The following is a 17,474-nucleotide window of genomic DNA, read 5'->3' on the forward strand; positions in this document are numbered from 1 at the left end:
ATACAGATACGTGTCGGTTTTGTCTCAACAATATTCCGCCTTTGCACAGTTCAGGAATCATTTTATATTTGCTGTTCAGGCAAAGAAAAATACTTATTTTCCTTCTCGTGTGTGAACTTGAACAACTGAACATCTGCGGATGCTCATTTTCAGGTTCATACTTGTTGTTAAGGCTTTTTCTAGATTGTGTTTACTTCATTTAAAGGTCAGAAAACAATTTTCCTTATACTGTCTGTGCTGAAACATCTGTATTCACTACCTGTCTGAGACGCTCTCTTTTAGCGACTATCTGTTTAAGTCCCCCTCCCATAAAGATCAGTTTGCTCTGATTGGTCAGCATTTCTAGTTCTTCTGTATCTCAGCATCTCTGCACTACAGACTTAAATAAAACGTTGACACCAGACCTAGGATGAAACCTATTGCTCGCAAAAACAATTGTAGAAAAAAAATGTAAAAAAAAATTACATGAAGGTAAAAAAAATAAATGAGGAAATGACCTGGAAAAAGTGTTCAAGAAATATCTTTCTAAAGATATAATTTTCTGAATTTTTAATTTCTTGCAATTTGCAGAAGATTTCTAGCCAAGTTGCTCATTGCCTTTTTCCCCATTTTTTCGAAAGTCATCAAACCAATGTGCTCAGGGCTCAAAGACATAAATAATCTTGAAAGTCATCTGAACCCAGTGCAAGAAAACTGATGTCAGTCCAGGTTTTAAAAGATTAATCACGCATCATTGGGCTTCTTTCTTGTATATTTTCATTTCTTTAAGAATTTGTTGAAAATAAATTAATCAAGTAAAACAGAGAGCAATAAATCCTAACATATTAAATAAATCCAAACAAAACGTGTGTCCAGAGTAAAGTAAATTGAGGGTAACTATGATTGGCAGGACATTGTGTCAGTTTATTTCAAAGTTTTGCTTTTGAGCGACACAGTGACAAATGCAGCAGTGTTCCCATTCTCCTTAATTTTTTTACTTATTCTGAAATGTAAATGTTGACATGTTTGGACTCAGAGGATAAGTAACTACAGTGTTGCCCTGAGCTGTTACAGTGTTTAGAGTGTTTTTGCTTACTCTTGTCCATCAGGTACTCCCACCCACGGGAGCCCACTTATTGGAGCCGTCAGTCTCTGAGCAGCCCTAGCCCGGTAGAGACGGAGATGGACCTGCTAGTGCTGAGAGAGAGGTCCAGGAGGGGCATCCGAAACAACGGCTATGATGTGAGTGACAAGTCATGTCAGTCAGTGTTCTTTGTTGTAAACACTGAGCCAGAAAACAAGTCAGTGTTGCACAGAATAACATGTCAGATGCAGGAGAAGAAATAAGAACATTTAGTGATTTGAAGCAAAGAATAGGACCAAGTGAGATGTTAGGGGGGATTTATTGTAGGAGATATTCAGAAAAATACCCAGCGGCAAGAGCATGCAAAGCTTTGAGGAAAGTTGTTTCCTGTAACAAACTGTAATAGCAGCTGAGGGCTGACCTATGACCAGGTGAGTCATACAGAGAGCAATGACGAAACCGTGGATGGATCCTTCTTCCAGAAATCTTACACGACGGTTGCGGCAAAGTAAAGCTCTGCCACTTTGTCAAACGACTGAAATAATCTCCTGAGAGCATTTATAACTTTAATCCTTTCCTTCCCGCCTTTTACTCCGACTCCGATGGTGTGAGCTCACACCCGGAGGATTATCAAATCACCTTCCGATGAACTTTATAAAAGCTGCACCAAACAGAGAGATAAAGGTTGAGGGAGTAAGACAAGAAAGGGAGGAAATGACAGAAAGATTAGAAAAAAAGTGATTCCTTCATTTTAGTGACAGCAAAAGACAAAGAGAGGAAGAAAGACAGATAAAATGGGGACAGATAGAGAGAGTGTGAGTGAAATCTCTTTCTGCTGCTCCTCTGCTGCACCACGGTAACAGCAGTGACCGTGCCACCTAGCTGAATGTCAATGACTCTGAATATGATTATAGCCTATTCATGGATTCAGATGGGAGGCTCGATAGCGGTTAATGGCCTTGGATGCGCCAAACTGTTGGAAACGACACAAGGAGAACAGAGTGTGTTTGTGCAGGAGCATGTATGTTTGTGTGCACTGATACAGGCGGTATGTTACTGGGCAGTTTGGTTTCACGCTTTAGGATGGTTGCTATGCACACCTTACCTCTGTTTATGTTGCTGTGGGGCGACTGTTGGTTTGCTTGCTTCTTTTTTGTGCTGTTTTGGATTGCAAACAGGTGTGTGAGGGGATGCAATGTGTTTGGGTAATGATTTATTATAACTGTTTAGCACTTTTTAGTGGTATCCTGTTGTAATGATGAAAACAATGCAACAACAAACAATGCTATTTGCAGCTGTGATGTAAACAACCTAAGGGGAGATATTTCAATGTTGCGAGGACACCCAGGATTATGATGTTATTGGCTTCCCTTCCAAACTTTGAATTTCTGATGGTATATCATCATAAGAGGCTTGGTTGCTTTGCAGAAATTTGCACAATAATTTAAGCGTGATGGATTATAAAAAAAACTGTTTGCAGCATTAAATGGTGGGCCGTCTCTGCTTCTCAAATTTTAGGCAAAAAACGAAATAGCCAAGACGATTTTCTCCAAAACCTGTTCAAAACGTTGCCTTTTAATTGTTGGATTTAAGTCAGTGTTTTCACACTGTGCTGCTATGGGCTGTAAATATTCCTCACTAACTTTTGAGAGTGCTGCCTGTTGTTTTAGCTTCTCCGTGAACTGAATAAAACTGTCAACACAAAAGTCTTTTGTATATCCCTCAGAGCATTTGTTTCTTAAGAAACAGAAGTTCATTCAGTGGGTGGTCAGAGATGGTGATTAGATTTGTCAGAAATGCTTGTAATTTTGGTGTCCATGTCCTCATCACTTCATGGACAATTTGGTGGATGCCGCCGTATCCTGCTGACTGAGTGTGTGTGCTCTGCAGGGTGAACCGGAACCGTTTGAGGAGACCAATGTGGACCGCCTGATGAGCTCTTTGGGTTACGGAGGTGGATCTACTGGCACCGGGAATGGCAGCCTGGGGGTGAAAGCTCACCGTGGCTCCGACTCCTCCACACTCAGCTCCCAGCCATCCATTGATGAGGTCCGCACGCAGATGCATATGTTGCTAGGCAACGCCTTCAGCCTGGCACCTCCGGACCATGACCCTCCTTCTCCTCCAACCAAGTAAATTTATATTTTTCACAGATGATTTATTTCTCCACACATCTGCATGTTTCACAGTAGTGTGTAGGAATGAATCGAGAGGTGCCCTGATTCACCCCGAGCTGATTTTCAGAAAGTAGACTTTTCTGAACGTCTGCACAAGTACACCGAAGTAAAAGAGGAAAACTAAAATGAGTAGGTGTGTATCTGTTGACTCAACTTTTTCTTTTTCTCCCTCTCATCAGCAGCCACCACCATCACCACCACCATGCCCACAGAGCCTACAACCCATCCCACACCAGCCACTATAGTGACGGGGTGACCAGCGCCCCGGGGACCATGAACCATCCCTGTGGCGGCAGGCAGAGGAGTGCAGGCTACGAGGACATGCACCAGTGTAGCCTGCCTAAACCGGTAAGCACCAGAGGGGTGTCTAAGGGCTGATTCACCCAAAATTTTGTCTTTAGTTATTATGAATCCAGGTTTTAAGATATCTACTTTTCACATTAATGCCTCCACCTCAATACAGTGGAGCTGAATGGAATTTCAGATGTGGTGCTTACAACATTTCCAACAATATGTGATAGATTTTGCTTTCAACAAGTTGGTTTTACCATTTCTTTAGTAGAAAGCAATAAAAATCATTCACTGTGATAGGATAGTCAGCACAGGATGTGTAATAAATATAGATTCAAAGCAGAAAAGGGGCACATTATGCAGCTGTGAAGAGCCTGCATTTTACCTTATGGAATAGATGAGAATAAAAGTGAAATTTTTCATTATTGTCATTTTGCTCTAAAATGAGATAAATAGTTTAACTGGTAGAGCGTGCGGCCCATATGGGCTGAGTCCTTGGGCTCTGGCCTGGGTTCCTTTTGCTGCTTGTCATCTTTCGCTCTCCCACCTGGCCTGTCGCTCCAGCTGCTCTATCAAAAAGGCAATAAATGTCGCACAAAATATAAAAAAAAGTATGAAAATATTAATAAAAATAATATTAAATATTAATATTATTTTTTTGTCCACAAGCTGTAAACATGTAACTGACATATTAACCTAAAGTTGTCAGGACAAATTATAGACTGTATACAACCTGTGTGACTTAAGTGCCTGCCAACAAATTGAAAAAACTGAAACTGAGAAAAATTAGCATTCATTTGGAGGGTGTTTGTGTTCACCAGCAAATGCAAGTCCAATTTTCACACTTCTTTTATCTCTGTTTTGGTCTCCATCATCTCTTAGGAAAAATATCTGGTTCTTTAGCAGCTAATTTTTGTTCAACATTAAGTCACTAACTTTGTCTTCTGTTTTGTGCTGGTCAGTGGGTTTTTGTTAGAGTGAACCAAAAAAGTAAAGTTTGTGGCGAAAAAAACAAAACCGACATCTTTTGCATAACACTATTGTCAGAAAATATGTATTTATCAGTACATATTGATCATGAATATGTGAAACTGTGTCTCTCATTTTCAGTACCAGTGCCAGATGCACATTTTCACTCGCTCAATGTTAATGTTTGAAAAAGTGAAAAAAAGCATTGAATATCGATATTTTTCAAGCTATTGTTATTTAAATGAGTAATTCCAGTATTGTCAAAACACTACGTGACACCTAGTCATTTATTCCACTGTTTATTATTAATGGCTAGTTTAGAAGTATCAAAATAATGCATGAGTTTAACGAATCAGTTTAGAATAATAAATTATAAGTTAATAATTGAACAAGTCTATGTCAGACTTAACTATCTTCTGGTTTGTAACAATTTCTTATAATTTATAGCTTAAATTTTGTGTGTAAAATCAGAATCTGTACATTAACTATTTATAGCCACCTGGTTGTTATTATTGGGTTTGGATACAAAGTTATGAAATAAGAAGCACCATATTTCTCTTGGGAAAGAACAGTGTTGCACAAAATGAGAATGTTTAAGTACAAGTACTTTAAAATTGTACTTCCACAAAGTTGAGTACTCGCGTTAATGTACTCTGCTACTTCACAACTTGAAAAATCAGCATTTTAGCTTTTACATTATTTCACAAGGTCATTCAGTGACCAAATCATAAAGCTGCATACTAGTAAAACGATGCAGAGCAAGTTCAAAGTTGCCTAATAAAAAAAGAAAATCCAAAATAAAGCTCCTTTGAGCCTGTTATGTTTAGTTTACATATTTAGGCTCCCCTGCATATTAAGGTGTTCAGCTGTATAGATTTTTGCTCGCACTGTTATCTGTAGAAAGGGCAATGCATCGCAATGCTACATTTTGTAAAAACCAGCATCCTTACCTCACTACAGCACTCAGTGGATGCTTTCAGATATTTGCACACAGATTCGTACAGAGAGGTTGGACCGAAAAGCTGCCGTAAGTGCTCACAGTGTGAACATTGCCAACAGCTGATCGGCAAGGGAGAAGCTTTACACAGATTAAAGAGATTGAGGATTGAACACCCACCAACAAATAAAAACAAGCCTTATACAGCCTGAATCTGTATTTATCTTCTGTTTTGCTCTGATCAGACACCCATCTGATTTTCTGGGCCTCTTTTTTTGTTGAGATCTGTTTATTGTTCCTTCAACTACTGTTTTTTTATTATTATTATTTGCACTATGTAGAGTCCAGACGCTTGTTAAATATGTGTCTAAGTTACATTTGTGGCTTCCGCAGGGTTTTCGGTTCACCCAGCTTCCTGATATGGGCATTGGGTCTCCACCGCCACTGATCCCCTCAAGACCAGGACCACCACCTGGGACCTCAATACGACGGTAACACATGCATGCACACACAAATATGAGACTACAGACACCTGAATGGGAAAATAAATTTAAAAAAAAAAAAACACAAACAAAGAAAAAATCTAAACAAACATATGGATAAAACACAGTACATGTCGTAAAGGACAAGATATGGACTAAACGCTTTAGTAACCAGGTAGCAAAACATCCACTGTGCTGTTGAGAATCAAAGGAAATGTTTGAATTTGAAAAGCATTCCTCAGCATTCTCAGCCTATCAAAATGCACCGCAGGGACTAATCACTGTACTCAATGAATATGTAATTTATTAGTAGCGAGTGTACAGGAGAATGCAGAGTTAAAAAACAAAGCTACAGAATATTAATGAGCATCAATTGAACCAATTGCCCTCCACATCCGCTCTCTATCTGCTCCACACTCTTCCCTCTCTCAGGCCCATATGTTAGTGTGCATCATTTGAACTGAGCAGCTTCTTCATTTAAATGCTGTTGCTGTGTGCACCATGTTGCTGGGCACTGTAGCACTGCAGAGAGTGATTGACTGTTCCCCTGATGTGGATTTCACAGAGGGGCATGTTTGCCATCTAGTGGAAAAACTGAGAAAATAACACCGACGAGCAAACATGTTCCAGCTGTGCTGCAGACCAAGAGGCACACTGCAGGAAAATGACAACATATTATTTAGATATAATGCAGAAACAACAATGTGTTGACATTGTTAATTTTAAAATTCTTTAATTAGTGCTGATTTTATTACAATTATGTGTGTGTGACCGTTGAACCCAGAAACAGAATTGTGTTCATATTTAATAAGTCAGCTCGTCATGTATCAGTTCCTCTGAGCCCACAGGGAGGAAGAGTGCAGCATTTAATTTCTATTTAGTATGCACTGTTAGACATCAGCGTGCATAGTGCATTATGGTCGTGAGCCCTGGCAATGACATCACTTGTCTTCCAGTCTCCTACTCAAGTGTAACATGTACAGTTGTATTTTGTAGTTGTAGTTGTATTACTACAGTGCAGAGATGTACACGAGATGGAAAAGGAAAATAGCAAAGCCTGTTATGTTAACAAATGTAAAATTATGGTATACACAGAGAGGCTTTGGAATGCAGACTTTGCTAAGAGTTTTCAGATGGTAATGTCATGACTATAAAAAAATAATAAAATTAATAATATAAAAAAATAAAATTAAAATACCCTGAAATTTCAACCAGACATCAAAAAGATTTTTTAGTACTTGTTTGGATTTTTCACATTTTTAGTTCTACTTGTGCTCTACTTTCAAATGCATGGTCTTCTCCGTTTTACCAGGAAAACAATTCTGCTGGGAAAACATTAGATCCTTTATTTTTGTTGCCCAAAAAGTGGGAAAAAAATCATAAGAATAAAAAAGTCTTAATGAACTGGAATCAGCATGTGAATATTTATCTGGGTTTAACTACTGACTGGGAGTAAACCTAGGTGGCTGAACACATGGATTCCCAGAATTTTTATTTTTTACTTGTGTTTATTTTCATGGCAGCAGATTAAAATCCACATATTTAGGAAGTGTGCTTGCTTTGACCAGATTTTTGCCTTTAGTGCAGTGTTTGATTATGATTTTACCCTTAAAATCCTAACACAGTTTGTACAAATAAAACTACTTACAGTCATATGACAAAAAAAACAAAACAATTTTACACATTTGCATCCCCTTTCTCTTCCCGTCATGTCATACTGTAATAATGTAATATGCTTGAAATCTACATGAGGCCTGTTACAGGCCTTGTTTAACGGATTCTCTTTTTAATGTATTCAGCCCATATTTAGCAGTGTATAGCACTGGTTCTCAAACTGTCACCTATGTAAAACACATTTTAACCTGTTCGTTCCACCTCATATTTGACCTCATATCCCAGCTGATCTCCAAACTTGGAGCTTCAGTTTTGTGCTGCTGTATTCAGCAACTGCTGTTAAAAGCATACTAGTTTGTTTCCTTGTCATGTGATGACTTTATGAGGTCAACATCTGTCCCTCCTTTAACAGTTCCACCCCTGATGTTAGTCTGAAGCCGCGTGTGTCAGAGGCCTCAGACCTGCAGGCCCAGCAGCACAACGGCGCCCCATACCTGCCGCTGTCCAGGACCCCCTTCCCTGCTGTCACAGTCGACCAGTCCATCAGCACCTACTCAGGTATGACAGACTGGTGGGCTGTTTAAATGTAAGACGGTAGCTACGATAACTGACATTCAGTCATTTACTAAATCCATCTTCACATCTCACAGGAAACCCAATCACAGCAGTCTACGCGATATCTGCCAACCGCCCGGGCTACTCGGACTACTTTGTCATGTCACCCCCATCCTCATACCGTAGCCCGTCCTGGATGTCCTACCCACCTGAGCCAGAGGACCTGCCACGGCAGTGGAACGACACACCGGTGAGACACACACATCTACAGGATAATGTAGCTTAATACATGACAAGCTGCAAAAACTTTCTGTTCCAGATGGTTTTCAATGTGTGAAGCAACTACTCTCTTCTCCCCGCAGAACTCACGTCATCTTGAAACCATCTGCTGAAGTCATTTGCCTGCGACACTGAGTGGAAACAGCCGATAGCTCGGTGGGTCAAACAATCTCTGCACTGCTATGTTATGTTATCATGCTCGTATATAATAAGCAAAGGTATTTTTCATACTAAAAATATTTATACCTCAAGACAGCAGAATACTTTTGGTGAAAAATCTGATAACATAACAATATTTATATAGTATTTCAAAACTATTAATATAAGGATGAAACAATGACGAGTGCTCAACCGTCAATAACTGAAACAAATGACATGATCAGCCTTTATATTATATTGAAGTCAGGTTGCGATGCTGGCAGGTAACAATTGAAAATCTAAACTGTAAAGAAGTCTTTTGACATGTTTTGTGTCCTTTTTATACCTATTTTCCACCAAATTAGTTCTGGTGGAAACACCAGCTGGGTCTTAAACTGGTTCTGTTCAAGAACCGGCCAGTGTTTCCACCAGTTTTGGTTGTAATCACAGATGTGTCAGCAATGGAGGGCATTGCATAATGCACAATGTGATGTAAACTTTAGTAGCAAGATGGCAGATATTGATTACAGGTGAGCTTTTGTTCTTTTACTAAAGATACTTGTTTTGATCCAGAAAACAAGCATTTAACAACTAATAATGATGTAAAGATATGGAAGACTATTCCTTGCAAGTTCTTTCCATATTGAGAATCTGACATGCTGACTAATGGTTTGCACTTGAGGGTAAAAATGCAAATGCTACTTTTTTGGTTCCAGCTGGGAACCAACTTTTCGGGCTGCGAACCAATTTATTTTTGGTTGAAATGCTCTGAAGCGTTCAAAATACGGTGTGTATATTATAATACAACAAGTTCCATGTTGCAATGTAAAAAAGAAACTTATTGGTTTAGCTTGAAGCTAAGGCCACCTTAAAATTTTAGGTTGACCAAATTTGAGAAGATAGGTTGAGCTAATTTTGTAATGATTTAACTTGTCTTTTAAATGTAGTCAACGTAAAAATTGAAGGCAGCCTGGAAACCAACTGTTTTAAGTTACAACAAATAACAAGTGACAATTACTGTAATAATTCAAAACCATCAAAGTCTTCAAAGACATCACTTTAAATCAGCCAATATTTTTGTTGTTGTAGTTGAATGTTTGTTTTGTTTGCATTGTTGATTTTCCCTGGTCTTAAAAACTATGACGACTTATACCATCCAGACAGCAAAAACATGATTCCTTTTGGAGTTTAGATTGCAGAGCAGCCTTCAGTGGTGTAGTGTACCAAAAAAATATACCAAAAACTGATACGAATTAAATTGAGGGGACACTCCATAACAGCAATTCAGCAGGACATTAAAGGTCCAGCGTGTAGGATTTAGCAGCATCTAGTGGCAGAAAATGGTACACGCATAACAATGTTTTCAATAATGTATAATCACCTAGAAATAAGAATCGTTGTGTTTTCATTACCTTAGAATGAGCTGTTTATATCTACATACAGAACAGATCCTCTTTTAGGGAATTCGCCATCGTTTTCTATAGTAGCCCTGAATGGACATGTCAAACACTGGCTCTTGATAGCATCACCCATATGTGCCAATCATAACAAGGAAAAAACAAAGTGGAGTCCAACCGGTTACCAAAAGAGTAATGGGATACATCGTGGATGATGCCTATTACCAGCACCCTTCTGTAAAGTAGCCTACATGGCTAAGCTATGATAGCTTCCCCTATTTTGTACTTGACAGCTCCTGTCCCCTCAGAGGGCAGCACCGTTAAATTTCCACATCTAGCTCACCGCAGTTGAACTCGATGCGACTTTGCCATCTTAAATCCTGGTGTGCTCAGACTTGTACTGAACTACCTCTCTGCACTAATAGCAGATTCTGAGTGAAAATAGTACCTGAGTCTGTAATGGAAGGGGCCAGTCAGTCATATGTGCTCAAATTTTTTTTGTCCAGGTGTCTCTTTGGACGGGCAGAGGACCTCCCTCTCACTGAAAACTCTCTGGAGCTTTATCACCCCTCCTTTACTTCGGCCAGGCCTTCCTCCTGTCTGATTTATTCATTACCATTGGACTTCCCTCCGCCCCCACCGTATCCCCAGTTTCCCCTCTCTCCACTGGGCTGACCTTAGTCTGTCCTCTCTCCGCCTGCCTCGTCTGCAGCTCAAAGCGTTTCTTATCCTCCACACCTCCTCTGTCCCATAAGCCCTCTCAACTGGTCAAAGCTTAAATCCAATCCAACTTAAATGTTCAGCCATAACTCTCTCTGCTCCCTGAGCCCCTGGCCTCACTGGCCCCACTGGACCCTCTCTGGGCTCCTAGTCAGAATCTCTATGTAGACTGCCTCCTCTGTGGTGACCACTGTTGTACAGCAAGAGGCCCCTCACACTGCTGAACTGAACTGAACTGAGCTGAGCTGCGTGAAGCTGTACTGTGCTTCCCTGCGTGACAACACACACATGCAGTGTGGATGAGCAGGGTGAGTACAGTACAGTGTGACTAGTTCTCTGCCCCAGCAATCATCATACAGTAACTGCCATCTGCCCCAGCACACGATGGCACACACAGCGCTGCGTTATCAGTACGGTAGTGCCTCAGCCATGGCCAGTAGTCTGCTCCTCCTCTGAACTGGACTGGACTGGACCATCCTGGACTTGTCCCTGATTTCCACCATAAAGCCAGGAAAGCTGGACTGACTTAAAACTGTGCTTTTTTCTTTTTTTTTTTTTTTGATGAATCCAAATTCCTACTGTATGTAAACCTTCTACAGCTGGTTAATATGTGTATTTTAAACTTAAGTGAGGAAAAAAATTCAAAGGAAAAGGGAAAAAAAAAAAAAATCTCGTCTTGAGCTGTCTCAATTTCAGTTTTTGGATATTTGTGTGCTTTTGTCTTTTACTTTTGTGCATTGATGATTATCAATGGATTACTGTACAAAAAAAAAAGACGTAGTGAGTGTTTCTCTTTCACTCACCTTATTTCAATGCAAAAAAAATTCTTCAAAACAGAGAAATCGGCGGCTTAGTTGTCTGTGGTTATGATGGCATTTCTGTACTTTTAAAAAAGAATTTACTTCGTTTACTTTTTTCCTTCATCAGATTCAGCAATGAAAACAGGAATTAGTCACTATGTTCTGTCGACCATTTGATTATGAAGTTTTTGTCTGCTAATCATTTGGCAGGCCTGGGTCAACTATTCCAATTGAAGTCCTACTCACATGCACTTGTGTGTTTTGTAGCTTTGCAGCTGCTGGGGGTTTGTCTGACTCCTCACAAAAGGCAAAAGATTAAAACATTTACTTTATGATGACATAAATTTCAACTGATTTCAATTCTGGTTTGACTCAGGTCTGTTCCGAATATGTGAACACACCAGTATTCTTAGAAAAACAGTTCTTTTACTTGAAAGGTGTCTACTGTATTCTACTGTATAAGGAAATTTGACTTTTGGTTCATTCGGTCTTGATTAAGAGGGATGAATATCTGGACATTGGACTATGGTATAGTACTGTTCACGAGACTCGCCGGGCTCACATGAGCCGCATATGTAACGATTAAATGTATTACTGTATATAGCAGATGATTTAACGAAGAGATTTATGCAAGTAATGTGGGAGGGATACTTCGCTTGACATTTTTCTGATGCCATTTTTATTTTATTTCCACTACGTTTACGATGATGGACTGTTTTTGAAACTCCTTAACTTTCTGAAGGATACAAACATTTCAGTACCATCTGGATCATCTTTTTTCATACTATAACTAAGAGAAAATATTACAGAAAACATATTACTAAAGGAGCAGATGGAGTGTTTTAAGTGACGTGCAGTGAAAAGGCAGATGTTACCCTGCATTTACAGTATTATTTATGTTTGAAGAAAGCTGAAATAGCCATAATAGTTGAAATAATGCAATTTTTAGTACAAAGAATGTCACAGTCTAAATTATATTTAACCTCATTTTTTCTGAGGATAACTGGAAATCTGTGCGCACACTGTTTGTAAGGCTCCTCATCATTTCGATGGTACTAAAGGAGATTATAGCCATATGTTAACTTCACCAAGTGGACGTAAAACAGCTAACATAAACAGTGTTATGTTAAAGTGGCAAATGATACCAAATGAGAGTATATTAAATATGACATTATGAGGCATGGGATAGAGAATTAGTATAGATAGAAATATAAAGAGAGGTTTGGTAGTTTAACATGAAATGAGCACTTTTATAAAAAGCCCAAACCTGGGCAGAAAAGAGCAGAATCAATGCAAAAAAACGCTGTTGTTTAGCATGAAACACTCCCAGAAATCCTACAACCTTTCAACTAAGATGAAACCATAAATGCATAATCAAAGCAAGAGAGTTTTGAATATCCTTTTTCAGCTAAATAAACAGACACTTTTTTGGATCCGTAGACAGGGCCGTAGCTACTGGTGACCACAGACAGGACACAGTCATGTGATGCCCTAGTTGGCAGAAGACTTTTTCCCATTGACTTACATGGCGAAAGAGATGTCTACAAATCAATGGGAGATTATTTTTTAGCATCAAAACGTCCGGTGAATGGACCCGTTTTCTTATCAGGAATTGATAAATTCAGCCAGATAATATTTTAAAAGTCCAGAAGAGCTGCACAATTAAATTATTTTTTTCCCCATTCAAGTTAGCAGAGCGCTACACTGCGACTCAGCCGGCAAACGTTACATGCTTTGCCGCACTCTGCATTGCTCAGCCACCTTAAATCTCTGGTGCACAGCTCTCTGGGCGGCCCAGTGCGGAAGTAGTTCTGATCATTTTCAGATCATCCAGGTAGTTTTATACGTGGCAGTTGAACCATTTTGGCTTCATGCTGCACTGAGCAACTTTCATAGGAATAAACGGGGCCCCACGTTCAACACTGTTCTCTCTTCTCTCACTGTTGTATAAAGGTCTCTTTATACAACCATAGTATTGAAGCTGATATTTTTAAAAAATTCTTAATTGTGACTGTTGAGGCTAAATAATAATTCTTGTTTTAAAAAGTAGCATTCAGACCATTGTGACAGTTATGTAAAGAGGTCAAATTTACAGAAATTTGTTTTGATAGGTAAATTGATATAGAAATTGTGGAAAAAGTAACACCAATCCAAAACTTTTTGAGGTCGGGGTACATTGGGGGAATTTATACTTCTGACCACAGTATTTCTTCAATCTTCTACAGCCCTGCCTCTAGGCTTATGACTTCCATTTTAAATTCCAAAGAGAAAATCAACATGAGAATATATCTACATACAAAGCCTGTATCTAGAAAGTAGCACGGATAAGAAGTATTCTTTTCCAATTTCGACATTGTTGAAAAAATTCTTCCTCCTCTAAATATGGGCCTTGGCATAATAAATATTAGATGTGGGTATTAAGGGAAAAGAAAGCAAAGGTATGAGATAACAGTACTGGAGCATTATAGGCGCACACGGTGCTATTGGTGTTTTAAATCCTCATTATCATCACTGGAGATCTACAGCAGCTATTTAACTCAATGTATAAACCCATGTCTGACTGAAAAAAAAAAAAACATTTCCACTCATGTTTATCATTTTATTTGACTTCATGTTGAAAGAGGGGTGGGTGGGATTTTGGTTTTTAAGCAGTAATTAAAGAAGGAGACTTGATGCTATGCTGTAAGTTGATGTGCAATGTTTGTGCTTTACACGGGTAGCGGCGAGACGCTTTTATTGATGACGGACTCGGGGATGGGCTGACTGTCAGTAGTTTTTTTCTGCCGTTTGAGCCACTTCATGATGTTATGACATCGTGGCGGCGCTGATGATGTCACGTTATCGTCACTGAGGGTTGATGAGGTCATAGTGACGACAACAATGAATGCTGTTGGATGTAGTTATGCAGAAAACTTTTTGGTGAATTTAAACAATAAAGGCAAATTACAGTTATTGGGTCTTGTGGTTGTCTTTCTTTTCACATTTTTTTTAACAAAATATTTGTGCTACAATGTACTGCCTTGTTGATGTAAAGGCAATATTATTAACTGAGGAGCTGCTCTGCATGAAATATTGTATATAGATCAGTCTTATGACCACTAGAGGGAGGCAGACACATACAGTACAGACTTTATCTTCAGTGCTCATTTGGGCGCTGCATCAATCAGTCCTCCAACATCTGAAAATTAAAGTTAAAATAGAGTTAAGTGATCAAAAGTATGTGTCTGTTCATATTTGTGTTGTTTGTGCTGGCAGCCACATGCAAAAGAAAGAAAATACATTCTGTTTAAAGGTGAGGCAGTTGCTTCATGAATAAAACATGTTTGGAGAATAATTCTGTCCCTGAGATGAAAGCTGAGCTGCAGTAACAGCCTCCTGTCAGTGTCCTCAACTCTTCAGACACAAGCACACTGTTAGTCAACAGGAGGAAATCTGACTGTGGTGAGGAGGACTGATTCTAAATTACAGTCATGAATCACAGTACATCCACCCCTGTTTTTAAGCCCTTTAAATTGTAGTATACAAGCTTATTGATTGACTTTTTTAAAATAGAGAATTTTGAATATGAAGAAAATAACTCAGATAGAGGCTGTTATATGCTTAGTCCTTTGCTACTGTGTCAAAATGAAGGAGAGATCAGCTCTCCAGGACTGGGCTGCACCAGCTCTTTGTGAATCCATCACAAAAGATCTTAGTAAATAGCATCAGAATTAATTAATTGGGTTTCACTGTAAGAACTGGAGAAATGTCTTAGTAATGTGCAAATAGGTTGCTCAGAAACATCAGTAGTACTGTCCAGTCAAAAGCAATCAACTATGTGAATAGGAAGTTTTGACTTTCAAGGGCCATGAGTAGATAGAGCATTACAAGATTTTCAGTTTTTTTGTAAAATGAAATAGGGCTACGTTGTCAGTGAACATTTTGCTGATGCGCTCAGTATCAATATTTCTGTGTCGGAAATTTTTGGCCTTTTTTCACTCTTTTTTTCAACAAGCTTTACTATAATGTCTCTCTACGAGCCATAACAAGCTGTTTTCAGCCATTTTTTGGAACAGTCAAAATTTGAGATTTTCGCCATAGTATACTATGCGGTTTTTGACCATTTTTTTGACATGCTAAATTATGACGTTTTTGGCCTTTTTGTCCAACATGCTATGCTATACCGTGTCTGTACGAGATATAATAAGCTATTTTCAGCCATTTTTTGGAAAAGTCAAAATTTGAGATTTTCGCCATACTATACTATGCGGTTTTTGAAAATTTTTTTGACATGCTAAATTATGACATTTTTGGCCTTTTTTCACTCTTTTTTTCAACATGCAATGCTATAACGCGTCTGTACGAGCTATAATAAGCTGTTCCTAGCCATTTTTTGGGAAAGTCCAAATTTGAGATTTTCGCCATACTATACTATGCAGTTTTTGAAAATTTTTTTGACATGCTAAATTATGACATTTTTGACCTTTTTTCACTCTTTTTTTCAACATGCAATGCTATAACGCGTCTGTACGAGCTATAATAAGCTGTTTCTAGCCATTTTTTGGAAAAGTCAAAATTTGAGATTTTCGCCATACTATACTATGCAGTTTTTGAAAATTTTTTTGGCATGCTAAATTCTAACATTTTTGGCCTTTTTTGACTCTTTTTTTCAACACGCTATGCTATAACGTGTAACTACGAGCCATAATAAGCTGTTTTCAGCCATTTTTTGGAAAAGTCAAAATTTGAGATTTTTGCCATACTATACTATGCGTTTTTTGAAAATTTTTTTGGCATGCTAAATTCTAATATTTTTGGCCTTTTTTCACTCTTTTTTTCAACATGCAATGCTATAACGCGTCTGTACGAGCTATAATAAGCTGTTTCTAGCCATTTTTTGGAAAAGTCCAAATTTGAGATTTTCGCCATACTATACTATGCGGTTTTTGAAAATTTTTTTGACATGCTAAATTATGATGTTTTTGGCCTTTTTTTTACTCTTCCTCCAACATGCTATATTATAATACGTCTGTACGAGCTATAATAAGCTGTTTCTAGCCATTTTTTGGAAAAGTCCAAATTTGAGATTTTCGCCATACTATACTATGCGTTTTTTGACAATTTTTTTGGCATGCTAAATTCTAACATTTTTGGCCTTTTTTGACTCTTTTTTTCAACACGCTATGCTATAACGTGTAACTACGAGCCATAATAAGCTGTTTTCAGCCATTTTTTGGAAAAGTCAAAATTTGAGATTTTCGCCATACTATACTATGCGTTTTTTGAAAAAATTTTTGGCATGCTAAATTCTAACATTTTTGGCCTTTTTTGACTCTTTTTTTCAACATGCAATGCTATAACGCATCTGTACGAGCTATAATAAGCTGTTTCTAGCCATGTTTTGGGAAAGTCCAAATTTGAGATTTTCGCCATACTATACTATGCGGTTTTTGAAAATTTTTTTGACATGCTAAATTATGATGTTTTTGGCCTTTTTTTTACTCTTCCTCCAACATGCTATATTATAATACGTCTGTACGAGCTATAATAAGCTGTTTCTAGCCATTTTTTGGAAAAGTCCAAATTTGAGATTTTCGCCATACTATACTATGCGGTTTTTGAAAATTTTTTTGACATGCTAAATTATGACATTTTTGGCCTTTTTTCACTCTTTTTTTCAACATGCAATGCTATAACGCGTCTGTACGAGCTATAATAAGCTGTTTCTAGCCATTTTTTGGGAAAGTCCAAATTTGAGATTTTCGCCATACTATACTATGCGGTTTTTGACAATTTTTTTGACATGCTAAATTATGATGTTTTTGGCCTTTTTTTACTCTTTCTCCAACATGCTATATTATAATACGTCTGTACGAGCTATAATAAGCTGTTTCTAGCCATTTTTTGGAAAAGTCCAAATTTGAGATTTCGCCATACTATACTATGCGGTTTTTGACAATTTTTTTGGCATGCTAAATTCTAACATTTTTGGCCTTTTTTGACTCTTTTTTTCAACACGCTATGCTATAACGTGTAACTATGAGCCATAATAAGCTGTTTTCAGCCATTTCTT

The 17,474-nt window shown here is 38.2% G+C and overlaps 1 protein-coding gene across 5 annotated transcripts in view; it reads left to right on the plus strand.

Moving 5' to 3' along the window:
* The window catches only part of kiaa1549la (KIAA1549-like a), a 121,017-nt gene extending 106,643 nt beyond the window's left edge, over positions 1-14,374 (plus strand). For 4 of the 5 annotated variants that reach the window (XM_042495435.2, XM_088079783.1, XM_088079784.1 and 1 more), the window contains 8 exons: positions 1,089-1,221; positions 2,954-3,195; positions 3,420-3,588; positions 5,831-5,928; positions 7,946-8,091; positions 8,184-8,338; positions 8,451-8,523; positions 10,409-14,374. In XM_042495435.2, coding sequence (XP_042351369.1) covers positions 1,089-1,221; positions 2,954-3,195; positions 3,420-3,588; positions 5,831-5,928; positions 7,946-8,091; positions 8,184-8,338; positions 8,451-8,480 — 973 coding nt within the window. In that variant the 3' untranslated portion in view covers positions 8,481-8,523; positions 10,409-14,374. The remainder of the gene's footprint in view (positions 1-1,088; positions 1,222-2,953; positions 3,196-3,419; positions 3,589-5,830; positions 5,929-7,945; positions 8,092-8,183; positions 8,339-8,450; positions 8,524-10,408) is intronic. The other variant, XM_088079780.1, reaches the window with a different exon arrangement.
* The last annotated feature ends 3,100 nt before the right edge of the window (positions 14,375-17,474 follow it).

The sequence above is a fragment of the Plectropomus leopardus genome, chromosome 7 (genome assembly GCF_026936395.1).
Source record: "Plectropomus leopardus strain MGB_pleo_1.0 chromosome 7, ASM2693639v1, whole genome shotgun sequence".
NCBI lineage: Eukaryota > Metazoa > Chordata > Actinopteri > Perciformes > Serranidae > Plectropomus > Plectropomus leopardus.